Source organism: Alosa sapidissima, chromosome 20 (assembly GCF_018492685.1).
Source record: "Alosa sapidissima isolate fAloSap1 chromosome 20, fAloSap1.pri, whole genome shotgun sequence".
In the NCBI taxonomy this organism is placed as follows: Eukaryota; Metazoa; Chordata; class Actinopteri; order Clupeiformes; family Clupeidae; genus Alosa; species Alosa sapidissima.
This window is the reverse complement of record NC_055976.1, coordinates 9,991,853-10,016,235: the sequence shown is the minus strand read 5'-3', so window position 1 is coordinate 10,016,235 and position 24,383 is coordinate 9,991,853. Positions and strand designations below refer to the sequence as shown.

At 46.6% G+C, this 24,383-nt stretch overlaps 1 protein-coding gene across 2 annotated transcripts in view; it reads right to left on the bottom strand.

Annotated features, from left to right (window-relative positions):
- The window catches only part of spata5 (spermatogenesis associated 5), a 98,711-nt gene that overhangs the window by 48,011 nt on the left and 26,317 nt on the right, over positions 1-24,383 (bottom strand). The window contains exon 15 of one of the 2 annotated variants that reach the window (XM_042074828.1): positions 23,122-23,255. The exons of the other annotated variant lie outside the window; for it this stretch is intronic. Within the exon in view, the coding sequence (XP_041930762.1) occupies positions 23,217-23,255 (39 nt within the window). The 3' untranslated portion in view covers positions 23,122-23,216. Of the gene's footprint in view, positions 1-23,121; positions 23,256-24,383 lie in introns of those variants that run through there. 2 annotated transcript variants of the gene reach the window in all.

The window sequence follows — 24,383 nt, the reverse complement described above, 5'->3', positions numbered from 1 at the left end:
AACTTTCCCACCGACTCACAAAGCAAATGACAAATGGGCAATCGGAGTCTCATTTTATCCCAAATGACCATCTATTTGCTCCATTTCTTTTGATGTCAAGGTTTCTTTGAAGTCAGTCAGTGGCCTACTGGTCATGTCCTGAGGTTAGGAGCGGGAGTGCCGCATTTATAACAGCCTGGCTTCGGCTAAAGGATCCCAGATGACTCTCAAGAGTAGGGGTTGGGGGTGGGGGGTCTGCACTACTTAGGTTTGGACTGATGTGCCTGACTGACTGACCCATGGCTGTTATCTCTCATCTCTAAAAATAGAGCTCTCCACTAGCCCTGGGGTCAGTGGATGACCACTGCTATTCACTCTAAAAAGAGCTGCGTCTGGCGAGGAGCTGGAGACTCGTATGGAAATTACCCAGAAGCCTCAGCAGCTGAGGAAGCCTTGTCTAGCGGTGGAGTCTGGGAACATGTACAGCCAGATCCGGTTAGGGCCAGCTGTGTAGCTTCGGTACACAACCAACCGCAACCTTGCAACTGCTGCAAGGGCTCACTTCAGATTCAATACAGAGATGGGTTGGATGTGGCTGTTCAAATACAAGTCAATCCAGGACGATGGACAGTGTCCAGGTTGAGCTCAGGTCCAGAACGAACAAGGTATCCACCAGCAATGGGATAAGGATGTCCTTCCTGGAGTTTCACAACCACCTTAAAAAAGACGGCTTTAAAACGAGTTCTATTAATCACGTTATATAAATGTCTGTCTGGCACCACTGGCGACCAGTGTGCTCGGTAGTTTCGAATGTATTTCGGTACCACGGAAATATTACCTAATGCGTAGGTACAAAAACCAGCAATGGTCGTTTAAGGACAAAACACACAGCGGTACAATAAGACACCTGGCGGCCCTGTGGCACCGGCCAAACATAAAGCTGGAACGTCGCTCCGAAGGCCTATCTGTTCCTCTGCAAGGTCGTCGAAATGGAGAGCGGGGAGGTTTTAAAAAAAAAAAAAAGAAAAAAAAAAAAATACACACTCTTGCACGGAGTTTGATGCTACTTAATGGCCACTGTGTGCGGCAGTCAGGGAGCACTGACGGGCCAGAACAAACAAACGCAGCAATCAATGCAATCTGCAGATCGTTGCGAGAGACAGTCATTTCCTGATGTCCTAAACACTAACAAACAAGGGCCTAATATATTCTTCACTTCCTGGGGTGATGACTCAACCCTTTCCAGGCTGGGAACCTTGCTTATAAATCAACGTCTTACCAAAAGCACACTCACCGCGTGTAGATTTATTAGCCGGTCAAAAAAGAAGGAAGAAAAAAAAAACACGAAATAAAAACTTCAGTGACAAATGGTTAGTCCATTTTGCCAGGCCGGTACTGCACGTTCTGATTTGAAGAACAGAGCGCAGCTGGCCATTAGGCACAGAGTGCGTCTCTTCCTTCATGGAAAACTCGATTCTGTACCAGCGGCGTTAAAAACAAAAATAAAAAAACTGTCTAAATGTGCCGCTTCCTTTCACGATAGACACACACACATACACAGACACATATGAGAGGAAGGAGGTTGCAGTTAAGGCCGCGGATCATCCACACATTTTTTTTCCTCCTTTTGTTGGGAGGAAGAGCAAAAGTCCCCGTTGCAGTGTGATTTTATTTATGTTCTCAGAAACGAGAGACGTCTCCGAAGAGGTTACAGCGGGACGGATTCTTGAGCGGTGATACACACGCACACACAGCCCCGGGAGGAAGCCAGAAAGGCATCAGCAGATGTGCTGGGAGAGTGTGTGTGTGTGTGTGTCAGAGTGTGTGTGTGTGTCAGAGTGTGTGTGTGTGTGTGTGTGTGTGGGGGGGGGGGGGGGGGGGGGGGGTACAGCTCAACACATCCACATGCTTGGCATGTCCACAGGTGCCGTGCAACGCTCAGATGATTCCCCACTCCAAAACAGGATGTGCAGAGATCCCAGGGCTTGGGACTTCCTTCTGGAGAGATGCAGTCAGAGCGAGAGAGCGAGAAAGAGAGAGAGAGTGTCACAGAGTGTGTGTGTGAGAGAGAGAGAGAGTAAGAGAGACAGAGAGACCGAGAGGTTCAGCACATTCCCAGTGCGGAGAGAAACCCATTACATATCTGGCACGTAAAACAGCGTGCCTCTACGAAGCCACCCCCACCCCCCCCCACCCCAACACCACCACCACCTTCCTCCCCTTTAACAATTTGAAACAACAGAAATAGTCCCTCTGGTTCACTTCCAAAGGGAAAAAAAAAACAGTGCGGTGCCTCTTTCCCCTCTCGCTTTTTCTCCCGTTTTTGCGTCAGCGAGGGCAGAAAGAGTGCAAACACCACACAGCTAATGAAACTCGGGCCCTCGCGGAGCTGGCAGCCCAAACACAAACCCACAGCAGCCATTTCAGGCCCGCTGCCTTGACTAAATACAAACACTGGGAGAGTGGAGGGCCGAGGTGGTGGTGGTGGTGGTGGTGGGGGGGGGATGGGGAGACGGGTGGAAATTCATCAGGCCGAATGCTGAGGCTGTTTTAACACGGGTGATTAACCGCTTTTCGAGAACCGCTTCGTTTTTTCCCCCCCGAGGCCCTCTACGGTTTTTAGTTTTTATTAACGAGTTATTTTCTATTACCGTCATTTCGCCTCACGCTACGTGCTACACCCCCCCCCTCTTCCTCCTCCTCCTCCTCCTCCTCCTCCCTCAAGCTTTGGAAAGAGTATTTTTCTTGCGCCATGCTTCCCACAGCACATTAAATAAGACATGGGTGTGAGATCTTAAGCGTCTCTCTCTGTTTCTCTCTCTCTCTCTCATTTCATTAGCCTGTGATGTTTGACGACGTAAATTAGCCAACGCGTCACTTATTGAAAAGGAGGAGGAGGAGCGATGGCGGCCATGGTGGTGCCCACAGTCCGCCTCCTCAAAGTCACATCCTCCTCTGACCACGAGACGTGCCAAGTTCATTAAGACCGAACACAGTTGGCAATGTGTTACACATCGTGGTGCTCTGTAAATAAGAGTCTGCAGGAAATCCAGCTGGGTGACAGACTGTCCAAGCATTTGAGAACGAAAGATAGAAAAGAAAGAAAGAAAGAAAGAAAGAAAACGGGGTACGCGATTGACAGAAAATCAAACACATGTGAGAGAGGAGGCTCGAATGGGGGGGGGGGGGGACGGTGATTAACGGCACGGAGGCTTTGAAGAGGGGAGGACACCTGGCCACCATCTTGTCTCCTGAGGTAGACAGAGCAGTAATGCTTCAGCCTGTAGGGATCAGAGAGGAGCACCTCTAGTCCAGGAGAGGAATGAGCAGGCCTCACGAATAGACTGCCGTGTAGGTTCCTAAACTGATTTACTACACAAGATCCTGCCGCCAAACCTTACATACTAAAATACAGACTCTGTCTTTGGAGCACTCTCTCCACATTACTGTCTCTGTTTGACAGTGATCAGATAACACTGAAGCATGCAGTGGACACGAGACCAAATCAAATGCTTAATCTTAAAGTCTTGACAGTCTCATTAATTAGGTTAAGCAATGCTGCAGCAGAATGTATGAGTGTGTGTGTTTGTATGCATGTGTTCTATCTATAGGGGATATCTTCATCCACAACTTTGTTGCTCTAACAGAAAGAGAAAGGGAGTGAGGGAGAGAGAGAGAAAGAGGGAGAGAGAGAGGGAGAGGGAGAGGGAGAGAGAGAGAGAGAGAAAGAGACTGAGCACACAGCGGATGTTTGAGCAAAAATGAGCTCTTTCCCAAAATGCCTGACACTGACACAATCTGTAGGTTATTGCCCTCCCTCACTCTCTCTCCCTTGTTCTCTCCCTCACTCTCTCCCTCACTCTCTCTCCCTCCCTCGTTCTATCCCTCCCTCTCCCCTGATGTCTGTGCAGCAGGTTGCGCTGGGAGCACATTGTGTTTGTCAGCGAGCGGAAGGCCCGAGTGGAGCTGGCAGCAGACGCTCGCCTGGCTGAAACCGGAGAGGCGCAGGAAGAGAAAGAGAGGAGGAGGAGGAGGAGGAGGAGGAAGGGGGGTCTGCTCCCATCAGAGGAAGCCAAGCAGCCTCCGAGATTCCTTCAAGGCAAAAAAAGAACGAAGAGGAAGAAAAAATAGAAAAGAAAGGAGCTCTCAACAAAAACAGTCCTCTCTCTCTCTCTCTCTCTCTCTCTCCTCTTGCATCCCTCCATCCCTCCTCTTCCATGCCGTGGACAGTGCTGTGGCGGCCCATACAAAAACTGAGCTCTGAAGCACCACCACCCCCATCACCACCCACTCCACCCCAAAGCCCTACCCCTTGTGTGCCCCCCATGTGAGGCTTGTCACAATACTTGCATACTTTCCTTTGCCTGCCATTCTCCAACAATTACTGTCAAGATCTCCGAAATAAACACATTTGTCAAAACAGAGTCTTTAAGTCTGAGACCCCTGGAGAGACAGGGACTGACTGAGGGTGGGGTAGGAAAGGAAGGAGATTACCCCTGGGGCACCACGGTGATCAGGGTGGGGGGGTGCTGAGGGGGGTGCTGAGGGGTGGGTGGTGGGGCAGAAGTCAGTCCACACAAAGACAAGGTGTGGGTGTGTGGGGGAGTTTAGTTTAGGGTGGGGGGTGGGGGGTTCTTCCTCATCACTGGTGGAGTCGAGTGTCTTGTCCCGAGGTCGTGTTTGTCATGTCTGTGGTTGTTGTGTGTGTGTGTGTGTGGGGGGGGGGGGGGTCCTGCCAGTTAACCAGCACCAGCTGTCTGCAGTGGCCCGAGGGTGGGGTGGGGTGGTGTTAGCGGGGCATGCCACTGTAATCACCACACTGTCATTAGCTCACGCTGAGCCGCGCGCAGGACTCCTGTCAGACGCACGCTTCCGCACTTTTGGGCAGAGGCCTGATTAGAGTGGGTACACAAACCTAGTTTGAAGCTTTGTGCTCAGAAGTCTGAGCTCAAAAGACCAGAAATGCTTTCATCGTGGATGTAAGACACAACCAACTCATCTGTAGTGATTGCAGGTAAGTGGGAGTAGCTAACCTCTGAGAAATCATGAACTATTTTCATATTTTTTAAAAATATTACTTTTTCAGATAATATATCAAAGTAAATTATACATAATTTAAAGATTAAGACTATATAAGACTATATAACTATACACTATGTTGCAGCTGTGAGTAACTCCATAGGAACAAACAGGGCATACATAGTGCTGGATGCTATGGAAGTTTAAACGGGCATGTCTCTGTCTTTTTGAATGGATAAACAGCTCATTGTGAAGCCTGAACACACTGGACCGACACACACACATGGGTTTAGACTGGGGTTCAACTCCAACGCTCCGCATCCACGTCTGTAACACTATCTCCGCACGGCAACTTGGGAACAAAACGGCCCTTATGTCGAACGCAGCCCATGAACTTTACAGAACTCTTTAATATTCATTTGAACCCTCTTGCCCCAAAACACGCTCAACTCCAGCATATATTCATAAACCCAACAGAGGCCCAGAGAGTCCAAAAAAAAAAAGGCCATGTTTTAGCCTGTGCCAAATCGTTCCCGTAATGAACGCCCTGCCATGGTCACCAGGTCTTTGGAGTGCACTGGGGACTCGTGTCAGACATGTGAGGTTTTTGCCCTAAGTGGCCTTGCATCTATATATACACCTTGACAGATATACACAGCACAGCACAACGCAGCAGAGTACAGCCGAACACAGTGGAGTACATAGCAGGACATAACTAACAGCACACTGCCTCACCACAGCGGCAGACAGAGACAGAGGCTGAGCAGAGCAGAGCAGAAAGCCCATAAGGGAGGAGGAGGGCAGGGACAGAGCCTGGCGACAGACACTGCAGAGAGAGAGGGAGAGAGAGAGAGAGAGAGAGAAAGAAAGAGAGAGAGAGAGAGAGAGCAGAGGGACAGAAAGCTGAGAGAGAGGGATGGAGAGCTGAGAGAGAGAGAGAGAGCTAGTCTCCAATCAGTGTTTGCAAGGGAGAGCAAAACACATGTTAACTGTGTTATGGTTAGAATTAGCATTGCTGGATTTCAGCGGATGTGGGCCTGATCCCGTGGCCTCCAGGCTCAATCAAGTCCATCTAAAATTAGTGGGCTGCCTTGTGCTTTTTTCCGGAAAGAAGATAATTCCTCCTTGATTGTCAAGAGGGAAAAAAGACAAGAAAGGGCAGGGGGAAAAGAAACAGAAACACACACACACACACACACACACACACACACACACAGAAAGCAAACACTGCAAGTAACTGGCCCCCAAAGCCCCACAAGGGTGCCATACAACATGCACAGCACAGTGGAACATGCTAACTGCCCATCAATGGACAGGTGCACCAGACAACAAGACACACACACCACCCTCACATAATGACACTTCACATACTTCCTTCACTTCACTGCAGGTCCGCCAGGGTGTGTGTGTGTGTGTGTGTGTATTTGTGAGTATGTGTGTCGATGCATGTGTGTGTGTTTGAGAGTATGGAAGTGGTTCTGTGTGTGTGTGTGTGTGTGTGCTGGTGCATGGGTGTTTGTGAGCATATGAGGGTCTTTTCTGCATTTCTGTGTAGGATCCAAAGGTTCCGAGGGAACAACAGCACTTGGCGAAAAAACCCCACTATATTACAAATAAATGATCAAATCAAGCTGCTTGGCAAAAAGCAGTGAATACATCCTGTGAATAGGGCTGGGATAAACGATTATTTTTTAAACGATTAATCTAGCGATTATTTATTCGATGCATCGATTAATCTAACGATTCATTTTTTCAGTCCGATTCGATTTTTCGATTCGATTTGATTATCGATTATCTCCCCATTAATTGACTAATAGCAATTTATACATGTTGATTTATATATCTGAATGAAAAAAAAAAAACATGAATTAACCCTTAACATTGCAATATATGTTTATTGCTCTTAAAATTCCAAAATAAAAGACTATACAAGTGCAAAGTAATGCATTCTTAGTCAGAGGTAGCATTCAATAAAGTTCAGTAGTGTATAGGTCTAATTGAGTGCCTGTTACTTTAAGACGTTCGTTCCCTTGCAATTGTAACACTAACGCAGTTAAAACGCAGCTGATGTATGGATGCAATTCATAACGTAGATCGATAGATAGATACTTTATTGATCCCCAGGGGAAATTCAAGAACTAACGTAGTTAGTTCAAATAACAGTTTGTACTTCTCCTTGGGACAAGCACTTTTGAGTCTTGGAAAACACTTTTCCATTTACATCGGGATTTTGCAAACATTCAGTGTCAGTGTCAATAAAATGTAGCCCTGGCAGCAAATGTAATTTGCTGCCGCTAGGGGCGCGTCTAGATTTCTAGGCTAAATAAAATGAGCCCTGAGCAACGAAATTGACAAGCAGCTGTAAGTAAGCATGCTAAACTCAACATCCAAACAGTATTCTAACGTTAGCTTTGAGATACTGCTTGATTGCATAACTTAACTAAGTTTAGCCTCCTCCTCAAGTTTAGACCTTAGCAGAGTTAACTTGACTACAGCAGTTTTGAACAAATTTGCACAGCATGGTCATAATGCTAAGCGGATTTAATAGCAATTTAGCCAGCCGTGTTCTATGCAATGCTTCTACGTGGCAACAACAATCCTTCAACAATCGTGAATATTTTGTGTTAAATGCACATGCAGAGGAGGGGCAGCGGGCTCGTTACGAGAGAGAGCGGGCGGGGCAGGGAAAGGCTGCGTGTGTAAAAAGTGCAGCTCAAAGGATTTTATCTTATCTTTAATTTAAATAGTACAACATAGAACATCAATGTGTGACGGCCGGTTTTGTGGCGCCCCACCACAGATTAGTCAACGTATAGGAAACACTGAAGGTGTAAAATTCAAAGTTTTGGGTCTGACAAATCGACGCGCATATTTTGCGTCGACGTATTTTTTGCGCCAACGTAATCGATTACGCCGCCGCGTTGTCCCAGCCCTACCTGTGAAACAATCAATATGCCTCAGCCAGGCCCTAGCTGTGTAGCTGGTACATGTATGTAGAAATGACGCCTGAAGCTACTGAAAGAGGTTTCATCTGAGCCGTGAGCTTCTCTACACATCATCACACAAAAGCCCCATGAAAATGTGGTTAACTAACTCAGACTAAGGCCAAAGGAAAGCAGCCCAATAGTGAGAAACCACACATGGACTCACAGCAGCACTTCACTGCCAGTCTGACAAGGGTCTGCCATGATCCTTATGAAGGTATTAAGCCTCATACTACTCAATACTTTACTTTTTTTCTCTTTACTCTTTTAGCATTTTTCATGTAATATTAGTCAGCTGAGCGTACATGATGTATTTATTGTTATCTAAATGTAAAGGCCCATAGCTACACATAATGTTACAATTCCTTTTAATCCCTTACACAAGTTGCTGCAAGTCTTTGAGACTTCTACAGAATATGACACAACCAAGGGATTATTTAATGAAATTACACTCTCTCTCTCTCTCTCTCACACATACACACACACAGAAAGAGCTAAAAGGAAGCTGCCATTGCACCATCAGTCATGGTGAAAGCAGTCCTTCTCCAGTGAATAACTCCTCTCTCTGTTCCTACACAATGTACCGCGCTGTACTGAGACAGAGTGAAAGGGGAGGGGAAAATGTGTGGGAATCTACCAGGAAAATGAGGGCAAATATGAAACAAATTTGATCTGTTAATTATTTACTCCTGACTGTTGGCCTTGGTTACGCAAAAGGGGCCATTCTCCAAAAAAGGGCCTCTTTCAACCATTGTCAAAAAAAAAAACGAGACAGTGAGAGAGAAAAGAGAGCAGGAGAAAAAAAAAAAAAAAGAAAAAAGAAAGAAACCAAAAAAAAAAAAAACCTTCCCAACAGAACAAAAAATGAAGACCAATTCAAAAAGGCATGCAAACAGCGTTTGGCACAGCAGACAACGGCCATCATTGATCCGGGACTGGGCAGCCTTTCAATGGGCCGGTGGTGACTGCAGGCACAGAGGCAGGCACAGAGTCACCTCTGTGTCCATCCTCGGCGCTCCGCGCGCCGTAACAATGCTCCGACCCACCCGTCGGGCCCGGCGTCCGAGCGGTCCTAGCGTACAGACTCTACCGTCTGTAGTCTCTGGTCTGGGAATCGGCCCACTTTATTTGTCACCGCTGAATGAGACACTGGCAAAGCGCTCGGCAGGCGGAGAATGACTAGGCACTAAACTAAATGCTTGGGGGGCGATTGGGAGATTGAACTCAATGCAGGAAGTGATTGAGAGAGTATACGAAGCACAAAAAAGATCGGGAGGCTACACTGAATGCAAAACCTGACAAACTGACAAATGATCCTAAATGCAGTGGATGGAATAACAATTAATGGTTTAACCATGCTGTGCGCATCTTGGAATGCACCACTGTTGGTCTTTCCAGTGAAACAGAGTGTGTACTGAGGCATCCGATCCGATTACAGAACATCACGGTAAATCACAGCAGTCAAAACCTTAGAGTAAGACGTGTGGTGAGACGTGAGTCCCAGGGCAGGACGGGTCCCACCCGTGTACTGGAGGGGAAAATGATGATCCATGGTCAGGTCCAAGATGGATGAATGGTGTGAGTCAGCAGATGATGTGTAAATTAAGATGTTTATCTTGGCTCTCCATGAGAGACAGGGGGAGAGAGAGAGGGGGGGGGGGGAAAGAAAGAAAGAAAGAAAGAAAGAAAGAAAGAAAGAAAGAAAGAAAGAGAGAGAGAGAGAGAGAGAGAGAGAGAGAGAGAGAGAGAGAGAGAGAGAGAGAGAGAGATAGAAAGACAAAAAGGAAAAATGCCTGTCTAAAGAAATGAATTGTGATGTGCTGTCCTGTTTTGTACATTTCCTGCAGGCCAAGGTGTAGCATACAGGAAAATCCAGCCATCCCTCTTTAGTCTGGGCCTGGAAAACCCATTAGGGCCAAATGAAAGGGAAGTTACAAGGTCTCAGTTATTTCCTCTCTCTTTTTCTGTCTCTCCATCACTGGAGGAAAGAAAAAAAACACACACACACATTTGTCCCCCCAACCATCCCCAACCACCCCTCCTTGAAGCTCCTGCCATTCCTTGGGAAGGAAACAACGACAAGACCCGAGGACATGTTGATGTCCTCCTTTTTTTTTGGGGGGGGGGGGGGGGGGGGGGGGGCGATGATGGTTGGAGGAGGGGGTGGATGTCAAGGCTGACTCCATGTGGCTCCAAGGTCAGCTCTGCGAAGCGCAGACAATATTATGGGATGGCGCCGTTGGCATGGGGGTCGTCCGTGCGTCCAAGGCTCGAGCTCAGGGAGCACATCCCATCATCACCCTCAACTCGGACTCGAGCCCCCGGAGACGCTTCGAGCCCTCGCTCCCCCAGTCGGCTGTTAAAAGTAAAGCCATCTTTCCAAACCTGGGACCACTTCTTGTTTTTTGCCGAGCCGACAGTTTGCTGGAAAACGCTCCATCCAATTCAGAGCAACACTTAACTGCTCTTTTTAACTACACAGGGTTTGCACAATGTAAACGCTCTGCAGTACACGGAATTGTCATCATTCGGGTTGAGAGGCCCCGTGTCTCCGTTCTGTAAAAACATCAAGGAAAAAACATTTTTTTCCTCTCTTTAGGAAGACAAGAGATTTTACAGGTCATCAATGATGTGGCAACATTAAAGATACTCTCATCCTAACCCTTAAAGGTGTAGGTTTTTGAACATTCTAAGTTCCGCAACAATTGAAGGTTCTAAAATTCTATGTTGAATTCAATGAACCCAGATATTCTTTAGAATGTTAATTTCTCAACATTCCCGTCCCACCCGGTGTGACGGTACTCCTTTAAGGGCTAAATAGAAGACAATAGAACCACCTTGCCATTAATATTGTACCCACAGAAGCAGAACTGCCGGTCTTAATAAACATAAAGCCCTTGAACTGAACAGTCTCAGGTAATTATCTCACCGCCCTCACGCCATGTCATGCTAAAGAGGTTTTAAAAACCACTGGATCTTCTTAGAGCAAAACAAAAAATGAACCTTTATCTGTTTCAAAGCTACAACCGGCTTCGGTTCATGAACTGAAGCGTTGGTTAACCACTAAACCACCTGAGCATTGTCAAATCGGCCATTTGCAACAGCCGACAGAAATAACCTTGGCAGGGTGTAGTAGACATTTCAAACCATCGAGCCACTGCATATACTAGAAACTACAAGCCACAGTGCTTTCCATGGAAGAGCTTAATCTTGCTAAACTCATGCCAGCAGATCAGTCAGTGCTCAACAGCTGCATTTTTGGGATTTTTCGAGCATAAAAGCAGTTTGGTCACAAGCTTGTGCCAAAAAGAATGCATGCTGGAGTACAAGCCCTGGCTCAAAAATCACAGGCACAAAAAGCGGGCACAAAAAAAGCAAATAAAATTGATGCAATCTGTCTTGCGTGGAGCTTTTAATTAGTGGCTTCCGATTCCTAATTGGTTTCTTTTCTGTTTCCTCCGCCCCAATTCAGGATCCTACCAATTGGCCGTACTGTATTTAGAGGTCTTTGTTTGTCTTTGGAGAAACCATACACCATAATCAGTGCACAAAATGAGGGTTTCTGGGGTAACGCGAGCGCCCGGCGCGGCTGAGGCAAAAAAAAAAAAAAAAAAACAGCAAAAAAACAATCGAACCCTTTCTTTTCACGCTCGACTGCACGGTGTCTCCCGCTAGCGCTAGCCACACGTTTTTTAGGGGGAGACACAACGAGTGGACAGGGGGACGGTTGGTGTCCTAAGGAGACCTCCCGGTACAGCAGGGGGTACTTGTCTTCTGTTGCCTCCCTACACTTCTGTGTCCAACATTAAATAATGGAGTCTGATTTTGTGGTGGGTGTCTTGCAAGAATCATCAAGCAAGCCATTTTTCTTTTTTTTTGACATGTCAGTGAATTGTGCTCTTGGTGAATCCGTGGGCCAGTTTATTCTGGGAATGTGTGACAATGCTTCATTCCTACTTTTCTGTGTTCTGTTGTGCGTCATTTCTTCTTGCCATGCAAGTGAATTCAGATTTTGCCATTGTGCAAGACACTAAGATAAAAGAAAAGAAAATACATGACAGCCACCGCACAAACATTTGAGACAACTTAGAAAACATCTCTCTTTTTTTTTTCCAAAAACACTTGAAGACGCCGTGAGTGTAAGCAGGCATGCCTGCATGCAGAAGAAGTCAACACAGGTTACCACAACTCTAAACTTAAGCGCCGAATGTTTACCAGTGTATACAGTTTCTCAAAGGAGGGGGACAGAAAATGACCGTAAACACTCCCCATGTTGCATGGCTGCAGCATAACACAGGATGTAAGGACATTAATGTCATTCCTCTAAGCCCTCTCTTCCTCTAGCTGTTTTTTATTTGTGTTCTCTTCATGAGACAAAAAAGAAAAAGAAAAAAAAGAAAAATCAGCGCTTTCAAGTCTATTATTTCCCTGTATATACGAGCAACTGGAGCACACAGAGGAGATTACATGATTGGTTGGTAGCATGCCTAGTTGATGACTCAGTGGAGGCGGTTATTATTCAGAACACACAGCCTGGAGAACACACAGATACTCTGAGCCAACACTACAACAACTTCCAACAACATTCAAGAAATAGTTATTGTCAAATAAAGGAATATATAAGAAAGAAAAAGATAGATAAAAAGAACAACAGAATATGCTAAAACATAATTGACCTCAGTCCTGAGGTTTGCTGCTGACTACAGGCTGTACACAACAATGTCATAAATGGCTATTATTAAGTGGGGTTGGTTGCCTAGCGCTGCCTGGTAACAGTGGAACACGACACCTTCCTTCCTGCCCGTCCCCAGTGGCATTTTGTAGCCATGTTTACTGTAACCTCTCGTCAACGCCACATTTTCCTGTCGCCAAGGCAACTTTCCAGAAAGTCAGAGAGGGAGATGGGTATCTGATTACCCCCCACCCCCACCCCCGACCCAAGCCACCCTCCTTCCTGCCCCTGATGCTCTACATCAACTCTAACGTCAGTATAAAATCAGACACTTAATACAGAATATCACAGTGTGCAGCCATACAAGTAGAGTATAAGGCAGCTCTTTCAACAGCATATTTCATACTGTTCCTATAACAACATTGCAGATGAACCCATAAGGGGCAAAATGGGAATGATGGCAAGGAGAAAAAGACAGAATGGAAGAAAGAAAGAAAGAAAGAAAGAAAGAAAGAAAGAAAGAAAGAAAGAAAGAAAAGAAAAAAGAGACAGAAGAAGAAACTACTTTTCAAACCTAAAGTTGACATGACAGAGTGATAATGAATAGAAACCAGTGATTGAGAGAAAGAAAGAGTGGCCTTCTGACCAGTCTGTCTCTGACCCTCACTGGTCTGGGCATTAGACTCCACTGCTGCCTACCCCTCTGCCTGTTTACAATTACCCAGCCTCTAATGAATCTTCCCCCAATGGCCGCTGCACTGGCAGCTCCCACTCAACAGGAACAAGGGAGCTATTAGTGGAGGAATAGAGGAAGGAAGGAAAAGGGGAAAGCCAAAGGGAAGGCAGCCCAGCAAGAAGACAGGAGGAAGGGAGGGAGGGAGAGAGGGAGAGAGGGAGAGGCAAAGAGGTGGAGGGGTGGAAAGGGTTTTGGGTGGAGGGGGGTGCCTGCATCCCCCCAAGGTGATCTATTTAACAGAGGCAAGATCTTGGAGGAGGGACAGCTCTGCTTTCTCCCTGCGAGCGACCGGAGATGAAAGAGATTAGTTATGGCTCTGCCCTGGAGGACAGTTCACCGGGAGCATCTGAAACGCTTCCATTTCTCAGGCAGGCCAGGATTTAGGACGGGACCCGCGCCCCTCGCCAACCGATAAATACACAAGGAGGAGATCTCGGAGAGGGCGCTGGCGTGGCCTATAGGAGACGGTTCCGCCCCCCCACCGTTCGTGAGACCGCTACCCCGGGAAACTTCCTGTCGCACTTAAATCATCTGCCAATCAGAGATCAAAACCCACACAACGTTCCGATGGCCCGAGAAGAAAGAAAATAAATAAAAAGACAAAACTCTCTGTCGAATCCGGACACGTTTTGTTCCGTTGCACACCACGTCTTTCCCTCACTTCGACCACAAGATCTAATCGATTAGATTCACTGTGTTAGCATTTTTGTCAAATTACTGTGACTTGTTTAGAAAACACAGCACAGTTGTATCCCTCCCCAGTTCTCGGGTATTGCCTGGAGGGCTAATGACACATCCGCTAACAACATAGCCTCTTCAGTCTGTTTATGTGCACACAGAGGGGCTCAATGAAACAGAGGGAGAGGGGGGGGGGAGAGAGAGAGAGAGAGAGAGAGAGGGAGGTCTGTCCACTTGAAAACCAGTCAACCTTTCAGTCCAACAACAACAGTTCAGTTGTGCAGGTCCGTCTCCAATACCTGCCACTGGAAGGCTGTCCAGCGCTCCCCCACAGTGTGGACCTCAGGCCCAGTGCTCCAGATGATTTAACGATGGTCCCACTCCAAATGGACTTGACCAAGAGAGACTACCCACGCATAGGGTAGGAGGGTTTTGTTTAGTACAGTGTGTATCTGTAGCCAAAGGCACAGTGGTTTCACAAGAAGTAGGACCGCAAATAGGACTGTTCATAGAAATAAATAAACTATTTCAATTCAACGCATTATCAGCGGAACAAGTGGAACAAATGTCTTGATTTCCGTTTCATTGAACAGATGTCTGAACAGAGGTGTTTGTTTTCGTAAAGCAATTCACACAACACTGAGAACATAATATCTGTCTAAAAATGAATAAAAAAAAATAGGAGCAAAGACACAGCAATAAGGACTATGTCCCTTTAGTCATGTCATTTTGCTTTTGGGATGGGGATGAATCAGTGAAAGGGCTACTGGGTGTCAGGATTAGTATCAGAAACCAGACCTGAGATATGGAGCTATTTCTCCTGCTCCGACAGAACCCGAAAGCAGTGGTCTCATCTCACCCACTGTGGTAACTTGAGTCTTGCTGACGGAGAACTCCGCCAGTTGAGGATTCATACTGCCATACTGCTAACTTCTTAATACGCATGCTAAGTAAACTATCCTTCCCTCAACTAACGCTCAGTTGGTAGCTACACAGAATCGGGTGCTTGCTTTTGCCTCCTTTTGAGTAACAACGACGGAAACCTGTCGAATGCGCCCAACCTCAACATAGTTTTTTTTCTTTCTCCAAATCCTGAAAACGTACACATAATCCACCTGTAAGCGGCTCTTAATGTGGTGTCAGGATCCCCAGTGAGGAGCGTGGTACTCTCGGGGCTTTGGGGGCACACAATGGGGGCTTTCTTTTCCTCCATGGCCGGGCGGAGGTGGCCTCCCGTGGGCCGCGGCGGGGATGGACGAAGGGATGGGTCCTCCCAGGTGAAGACTGACGCCTCTTCCCTCCATCTGCTGCCATCGCTGGCTGTGTCGGGAGAATTATTGGGTATAACGTTGCAGACGGGTACCCCCCTCCCCCCTCCCCCCTCCCCCCCCCACACACACACACACACACACACACAGGTCTCGTGATCTAGATCTTGCCATTTTTTTCCTCCTCCTCCCAAAAGGTACGGCCTGTTCAGTTGCTAATATGGGCTTATCTAAATGTACTCACCTACAAGCCCCCATCCCACCCCCTCACCCCGCAACCCAACAAACGCTCACTGTTCATCTTGTACAGTAACTGCAATCAAAGCACAAAGCGTAGCACTGTATATTCTTAAACGTCACTCGTTTTCGTATTTGTTCACTGGTTGTTGGAGACGGGGTTTGTAGATGGGGTCTCGGCCCAGGCTAAGGTTAAGTAGCTGATACTGCAGCGCAGCGCTGCTCTGCTCTGCACCTCTTTGTCTGCTTCGCGGGGCCCTGGCAGAGGTCCGGGGCGATGGGGAGAGCCGATGGGGCCAGGCCTGGGGCTGGAGTGGGATTGCACAGGGCTTTGGACGCAGCATTACGGAGAATAAAGCAGATTTCCTGGACCGAAGGCATTCCAAGGGCCTGGTGGTCTGCGCTCGCCAAGAGGCAAGACGACACATGCTGAACATGTCTGCCAGGTATCGCTACACAAAGGGCCCTCATTTCCTGCTCTCTCTCTCTCTTTCTCTCTCTCCAAAACACATGAGCCAAGTGGCGGAAGTCCTCTTCATGTCTGTGTGTGTGTGTGTGTGTGTGTGTGTGTGCATCTGTGTCTCTGCAGAGGCTTATCTTTTGTATCATCTAAGCCCGTCTTGCTGAGCTAGATGAACAGAGCCTGCTCTCAACTGTATTCACTATTAACAGACAAAATACAAGCTACGATCTGTTCAGATGTGTCTTGACTAGAAATGTTGGAGGAAGAAAAATGTGCTCGTGCAGGAATATGTGCGTGATAAATGCAACTGTTTAATATTAAAAACAACAACAACAAAAAAAAAGACAACTACCAGCTGACAGCTTGAGTACTCAGTAAATCTTTAAGATTTTTGAGCTAAGTGGTTTGAGTGCGTGTGTAGTGTGCCCGCCAGGACACGTATGCGTGTTTCCACATTTAATTCCCTAAATTGTTTCCATTTTCAAGTCATTTTCTCTTCAAAGAGGACCAAAAAAGGGGGTGCTGGGGGATGGGGGTAGCGTTTGAACTCAGTTGATCATCGGTGTTGTTGATTTGTTTGAGGCTACTCGGAGAGAGAGAGAGAGGGAGAGAGAGGGAGAGGGAGAGAGAGAGAGAGAGAGAGAGAGAGAGAGAGAGAGAGAGAGAGAGAGAGAGAGCATTCTAAGATGCACTTTTGTGGAATCCGACACTAATACGGCTCTTGAAGTTTGATACTTGCCTGGGGATTCTTCGCCAATCCCCACTCCCGGATCTCATCCCTCCCCTGCCGCTATCCCGTTACCTGCGTACACACACACACACACACACACACACACACACACACACACACACACACACACACACACACACACACACAAACACACACACACACACACACAGGCCTGGCCCCGGGGAGCAGATCTGCCTGTTGTTTTCTTTGCCACTGTGTGTAAAGTAGCTCCACAAATCCACAAGGCCAAAGCATATTGGCCCTGAGAATATATAAAAACGCTTAACTGGGTATAAATGTGTATGGGACGGGAACGAGAGGGGAAAATGGGTGAAGCCTTCATGACGGAAAGAGAGAAAGAGAAGAGAAGAAAAGAAAGTGAAAGGGGGAAGAGAGACACAGACCGCCAGGCGGCAATTTTTATTTGCCCCTTTCCTCAACCTAATGGACCACACAAGTCCTAATAGTCCTGATAAGGGTCCGGATAACGTCGATATCCAACAATTTTGAAAAGATTTACGGGAAATTTCATGGATGGAAAAATGCCTCTGCAGTGGGATAATCTCCCAGGGAGATCTGGCTCACGACAGGGCACATCTCCTCTCTCTCTCTCTCCCTCTCTCTCCCTCCCTCTCTCTCTCTCTTTAGCAACACAAGAGAAGCACTTTAGAAGCTAACTCAAACACACACAATACTGCATATAATGATTCGCCAATTCACCCTAAACAAAGACAAATCGCACAAGGTCATCTGGCACAGTCTTTAGTGGAATCATACCATGCTGCATGTGTGTTAGTGCCGTGTGTATTTTCCCATTCTTCAAGAATGTTCGGTCTTGAGCTCTCCAGGCCCCAAAATGCACGATAAGACTAGCAGACAAAATACTGACAAGAGTCTTCAATGCGAGAGCCTTTCGTCTCGCCAAAGCCCAGGATCAGGTGTCGTCGGAGAAAACTTTCAGGCTTCTCAAAGGATCTGCTCGCAGTTCAAAGAGTGAAGGCTGAAAGAGCAGCGAGGCACAACAGCAAGGCCTCCGACTCCACAGACTTTGAAGAGGGAAGGGCACCAAAACCTGTCTGAGAATGCGAAGGATGACTCAGGCGACAGGATTTTTTCTCTCTCTCTCTCACCAGAGAAGTGCATCTGTGGCCTTGTGAAGAAAAAAAAAAGGTTCCAACCAGACACAACACATTCATCGACTCAGAGCTGGAAAAGTTAGCCAGTGCTAACTCCTTTGTTTTGCTTATCCCTGACTCTAGCTTGAAGCTCTAGCGCTAACTGCAGCCTTAGCTGAGGATTTACTTGAGTAAAAAAAAAAAAAAAAAAAACACTGTATGGCCTGTGATGGGTAGCACTCATCTATCAAGGTTTTGTTGGTGGGTTTCAGCCATCAAACCCAACTTTTACTGGAGCGAAATGACATCTGGACCGAGCCATGTTTCTGAACCGACCCTGATATTTTACGAGACACTAATATTCCTCTCTTACCCTTAACAAGTAACTTGCTCTTTGAACAATGGGCGCAAGAATGGATTTTACTGAGGAATGTGGTAGACCTACTGAGAAGCTGATAGACTGCTGATATGAAACAGATGAAGCGGAGGTGGTCAGCCTGTAACAAAAAAGCTTTACTGGACAGAGACAAAGTAAAAAACAAAAAAAAGAACAGAAGAGAGATTTTTTAAAAAAAGAATGAGAGAAAGTTGAAGAGAAGACTGGAACATAAAACTATCAAAGCACAGCTTCATCTTCTAGGCCGGCCCATGTGCATGTATGACACAGACTGATTCTGGAGGCACTAAAGCTCTAACTACTCACATAAATTACGTATATGACCCAAGCACTGTTGTTTTTTAATGATAACAAAAATACATATAGGAAATGGTTGAGTAGTTTCCGTGCAACTATCGACTTATCTTTCCGGAGCTCCACCCCGACCCTTTAAATGCTACCTTTGTATGTTATTAATAAAAGCTAATGCTTGTATGTTTACTGAGCAAACCACAAATTGCAGGCTGAGAGACTTTAACTGCAATTAGAGCCAAGTCACATCATGGATATTTCCAAAAAATACTGTCAGATGTTCGCGACAGCGTTTCAGTTCTGTTGGTACAAAGTCTCTACTGTCTTGCACAGCAGATGGGATGAAACAGCCTTGATGCACTTTTGTGTCGATGGTTCCACAAAAGATCTCAAGATCTCAAAGGTTTGACTTAGAGGTCTGGGCAGGGTGGATTTGTTCAGTCCCTTCCAGTTAGATCCTGTCCCACTCCTGTGAAACTATGTGCTATTTTGTCCCGCTCCTGCCTGCATATGTCAGATTTTCAGCCTACTCTCACTCAAATACTCCTGTAGGTGGACACTTGAACAGGATGTATTTATCAGGCCAGCTTCTGCCCACTCCAATTAAAATGTGTAATATGATAAAAACATACCACACAACCATACACGCACACACACGTGCACACACACACACACACACACACACACACACACACACACACACACACACACACACACACACACACACACGCAAGCACACACACACACACACATGGCCCTGGGGAGCAGATCTGGCCATTGTTTTCTTCGTCAAAAAAAAAAAAAAAACAGCAATATTGCATCTGTTCATGCAACATATGGGTTATTTCTTACTGCTCTTCAAATACTGACACGAGAAACATTCTGTAGTTAAAGACAAAAAACGTACATATATACAAAGTACAGGTCATGAATTTCACACATCAGTTTATAGGTAGTTGGGTCCTGCAGCATTTCAGTGGGAGTAAAGGCCTCGTTTGACCGCTTTTGATGACCTCACTCTAACCCCTTTCTTGTCTTCAGTCATGACAGGATGTGCTTTTTGTCTGTCTTAATACCAGTCTCAAGTCAGCAATTAGTTCTAATCTTTTTCTTCTTCTTTTTAAAACCTCCACTCCTTTTTTCTTCTTTACTTTCTCTTGCCCAACATTTATTAAAAAGGCTCTGAGACTTCCTGAGGTCAGAGGGGTCAGATTCCACACCGTTGCAATCATGTGCGGAAAATTCAGATGTACAAAGGAGGAGGCCTCGCCATCCACTTGGAGAGTTTAAACAGTCCTCCTAGGAAACCTGGTAATTATCGGACCAAGGATTAAAAGCCAAAACGTGCAATCTTTTCTTTTTTAACTGTGTCATGACATGCAAGCCACTCAAAAGCCAGTCTGATCGTATCATCAGTTAAGATAAAATACCTTATTATGATGCAAAACAAATGACCTCTTGCGGCTAGTTGACTAGAGTGGTTCTGTGCATTGGAATTCACTGACAGTGTGACATTTCAAGCAAGTCAGGCCTTCCACTACCAATCTCTGCTCTTTCCTCAAGCTCTTGAACACAAGACTTGACCAGCACCAAAGTCTTTATCAAGTGAGATGCAGAAACTAGCACATGCCTATTCAAACAGAGTTTTAGTTGATCTATGGCAATGGTGTATGTTGCACCTCATCATTATAAGAGTATGAGTAACATGCTTAAAAGTGCATTCTGATTTGGGGTGGGGGGGTGGGGGTTGGAGTCCGAGTCCGATTTGGCGCCACCTCCTGTTAGCAATCTGAACTTCAGCAACTCAAGTTACACGTGTCTCTAACTCAGAATCACACACATGCATATCCCAACCACCTTACAAAAATACACAGCCATACAAATTCACAACACACACACGCACACGCACACACACAAATCACATACACAATCTCAATTACACACATCTGCGTTTCACACATCTGATAAGTGCCACACTGGCAACCTCTGGTTCTAAACAAACCCAATTACATGTGGCAGCAATTACATATGGCATTCCCTCCTCTGGGGAGAACACAATGCCAGAGCATGTATGTGTACAAAAATAGGATCCCCTCACAGTACAACTACACAGCTCTCGCTTTCTCACATCCCCTCACAGTACAACTACACAGCTCTCGCTTTCTCACACTCACACTCACACACACACACACACACACACACACACACACACACACACACACACACACACGAGAGTGCTGAGCTGTCGTGTGCCAACTCCATCACCACCGGGCCCCTGTCAGGCTTAAGCTGTTCCCCACGTGGGGTCAATAAAATAAGAACATAGTCATATGACGGAGCCATTAAGGCCCAACATACACGTGGCCACACAGTGATATGGGAACTGGCTTTAGGTTACACGCCAGCTTGGCATGTGGTCAGTCACAGATGCCTGACAAATAAGTAAGGGATAATGTATAGAACGCCGGTCATTATTGGGAAAATAAGTCCCAACAGGGCGAACCGGGCCGACAGGGCGAACCAGGTCTTGCTTCACCCTGAAGGGACTTATTTTCCCAATAATGACCGGCGTTCTATACATTATCCCGCTTATTATACGGCTATTTGCCCAAACGAAAAAATAAACTCCACAACATTTATTTGGTACCATTTCGTTGTGGCTTTTGCTGAGAAACAAATAGTTCGCAACACACGCTGAACTTGAATCAAACCTTTAGAACACAGCTGATCAACCGTCTGCCTTCACTTTTGAATAAAAATCCGTTGCCATTGACAGCGGTCATTATTTAGAGGTCCTACGAAAATAATGGACCGGTAGAACTTTGGGAAATCCCATTCAAGTCAATGGAGCATTCTACTTGCATTGTAAAGAGCCGTATAATAACTGTATCTAAGTGGGCATAAATAATCTTGGTTGATTATAAAGATCTAGGTCAGCACACCTGAAGTCATCCTTGTCTCAACTTTAAAGCAATCGGATGTCAATGTCTCGCAATGCAATTTAATTAAACACAATTAGTGGTGATCAATTCACTAAATGGTTGAGTGAATTAAAGTCAACTATTAAGTTGATAATGAAGTGTTGTGTAGTATTGTGTTGGGATGCTGATCTCTATTTGCAGAGAGGCCTGGCTGTTGACGGGGAGGTGTTGAGTGTCTGTCTGCTGGGGTTGGGTGGGGGGGGTGCTTGGAGGTTGAAGGTGACACTATTTGTTTGTTGATGGTCTGGGCTGATGGTGTTTTGTTGACAACCTCTGACCAAATGGACTCGTATGTTTTGCGACCTGCCACTGCGGGGCAATGGAGATGGGGGGTGGGGGTGGGGGTGGAGGTGGTGATGGCCAGTGTGTGGGCCAGGGGACCGCGTGGACAGACAGCTGTCGCTGAAACGAGGCGACGCCTCTTCCTGCGCGCAGCCTGAGTAAATATCCTGGTGCCACCGGCCAACTGCCTTAGCCAGGGGTCAAAGACGGGGCAATGCTATTAGGGCAATAGGAAGGGCCGTGGCAAAGCAGGGGGGGTAAAACACTTTATAATGTTACGACCTGAGTGGATTCAGATGCTCAGAGGGCGCACAAGAGAGGGAGTCTAGATAGATAGATACTTTATTGATCCCCAAGGGGAAATTCAATCCATTCATTTGCATATCAATCTATCCTTTCTCTGTTACTCTATCTTTCTCGAAAACAAACAGACAAAAAGAGTGATTTTCAGGAAGTATGTATTTTCTGAGAAGATTGAGGCTGTGTGGTGTCAGTAGCGGGCTCTTGTTTTTATTTTTCCAGATGATCTTAGAGAGCGTGATACAGTATGGCATGCAGACCTGGTATGGCAATCTGACAGTTCAGTTAAAGTCCAAGTTGGGGCGTCTGGTCAAAACTGCCCTGAAGATTGTAGGTCATCCAGACCAGGGCTACATGCAGGCACTCTATGAAAAGTCAGTCCTCAGGGAGGCACTGAAAATTGTAGAAGACCCCACACACATCCTGTACGAGGAGTTTGCCCTCCTACCCTCAGGTAGACGCTTTAGAGTACTAAACTGCAGATTAAATAAATACAAAAACTCCTTTATCACAACTGCCATAAAGATGCTCAATGATAGGTAGCTGGCTACCTATATGTTATCCAGTGTGCAGCTCTGACTGAGTTTTTTTTTTTTTTTTGTAACTGTGGTGGTGTGGAGCTGTATGTGTAACTGTTGTTTTTTTAATTGCCTATGTATGAGCTGTGTATGTGTGATGCAGTGATCGTGAAGCCCAAGACAAATTTCCCCTTGGGGACAATAACGTATAAAGTAAGTAAGTGAAGGAAGTCAACCTGTAGAGTAGCTGTGTTCACAGTGTGCTCAGGCAAGAGGGAGGAAAGGCCAATAATGCAACAATGTCAACTGCAGTTAGGCTGAACCTGAGTACTGTACCATCACTCCATTCACACAAACACAACATACACACACACACACACACACAGCCACACAACATACACACATACACAGAGAATCACACACACACACAGAGAATCACACACGCAGTCACACACACAGTCACACACGCAGTCAAACACACACACACACACACACACACACACACCCATGTGCTGGTGATTGAGTGGAAGCCAGGGCTGGGGATGAGGAAGAGCAGGGCTCCCTCTTCAGATGTCGTCTCCAAAGCAGATTAGTGTGGCGAGGGCCTGATAAGGAGGAAGGAGACACTTGTACCAGATAGCAGCAGAGACAACAACAACAACATGCTCTCTCAAACCACTTTAAGAGAGAGAGAGAAAGAGAGAGAGAGAGAGAGAGAGAGAGAGAGAGAGAGAGAGAGAAAGAAACATATCCACAGCCTATTCTTTACTTTCGCCCAACCCCCCTTTCTCTCTTTTTTCTTTACCATTCTTCCTGCCCTCCCTCCCTCCCTCCCGACCTCTTCTCTCACTCCATCTGTCGATCAAATAAACAAGGCACCAAAAGAAGCTTCGCAGAACATCAATCTGCCCACAAAGCCTCCACTGACACGCAAACATGCCATTAATCTTCATTTGTCCATCATATCTACCTATTCTCATGGAAATTGGGCCTGTGGTATGTGTGTGTATGCATTTTGGTATGGGTGTGTGTGTATTCCAATTTTTGGAGGATGGTGGTCACTCTGTGTGTGTGTGTATGTGTGTGTATGTGTGTGTGTGTGTGTATGTGTGTGTATGTGTGTGTGTGGTGTGTGTGTGTGTGTGTGTGTGTGTGTGTGTGTGTGTGTGTGTGGTTGTATAGGTGCGTTGCAAGAAGAATGTTGCTATTGAAGGGTACCTATAAAAGCTAAAAAAAAAAGTGGTAAGCCATTTGGGGATTTGAGTGTCCCATAAGGGCCATACTGTGTTTGCCATTCAAATGGACCCCCCTTAGAATAAATGGGGGTTGTGAGTGGGAGCTGTAGGAGGTGTGTGTGTGTGTGTGTGTGTGTGTGTGTGTGTGTGTGTGTGTGTGTGTGTGTGTGTGTGTGTTTGAGTGTTTGAAGGGGGCAGTTAGAACTAATCTGATTTCTCAGCTGCCAGGCCCCTGCTTCCTGTTGCAGGGGATCCGTGGGGGTACCCCACCTACCCCCCGCACGACCCCCCCCCCCCCCCCCGCCCTCCCCACGCCATTGCCCCTCTCCTGGCAGGAGTCACACTGGGAGCCACACGGCCCTAATGGGGCTTAAAATACCAGAGGGCCCAGCCCTGGAGGAAGTGCTTCACAGCAAGGGCCGCCAAGGATCAGGCCAGGAGGCCGGGGGGGTGTAGGGGGGCTAAGAAGGGTGGAGAGGGGACACTAGTGGTGGTGGT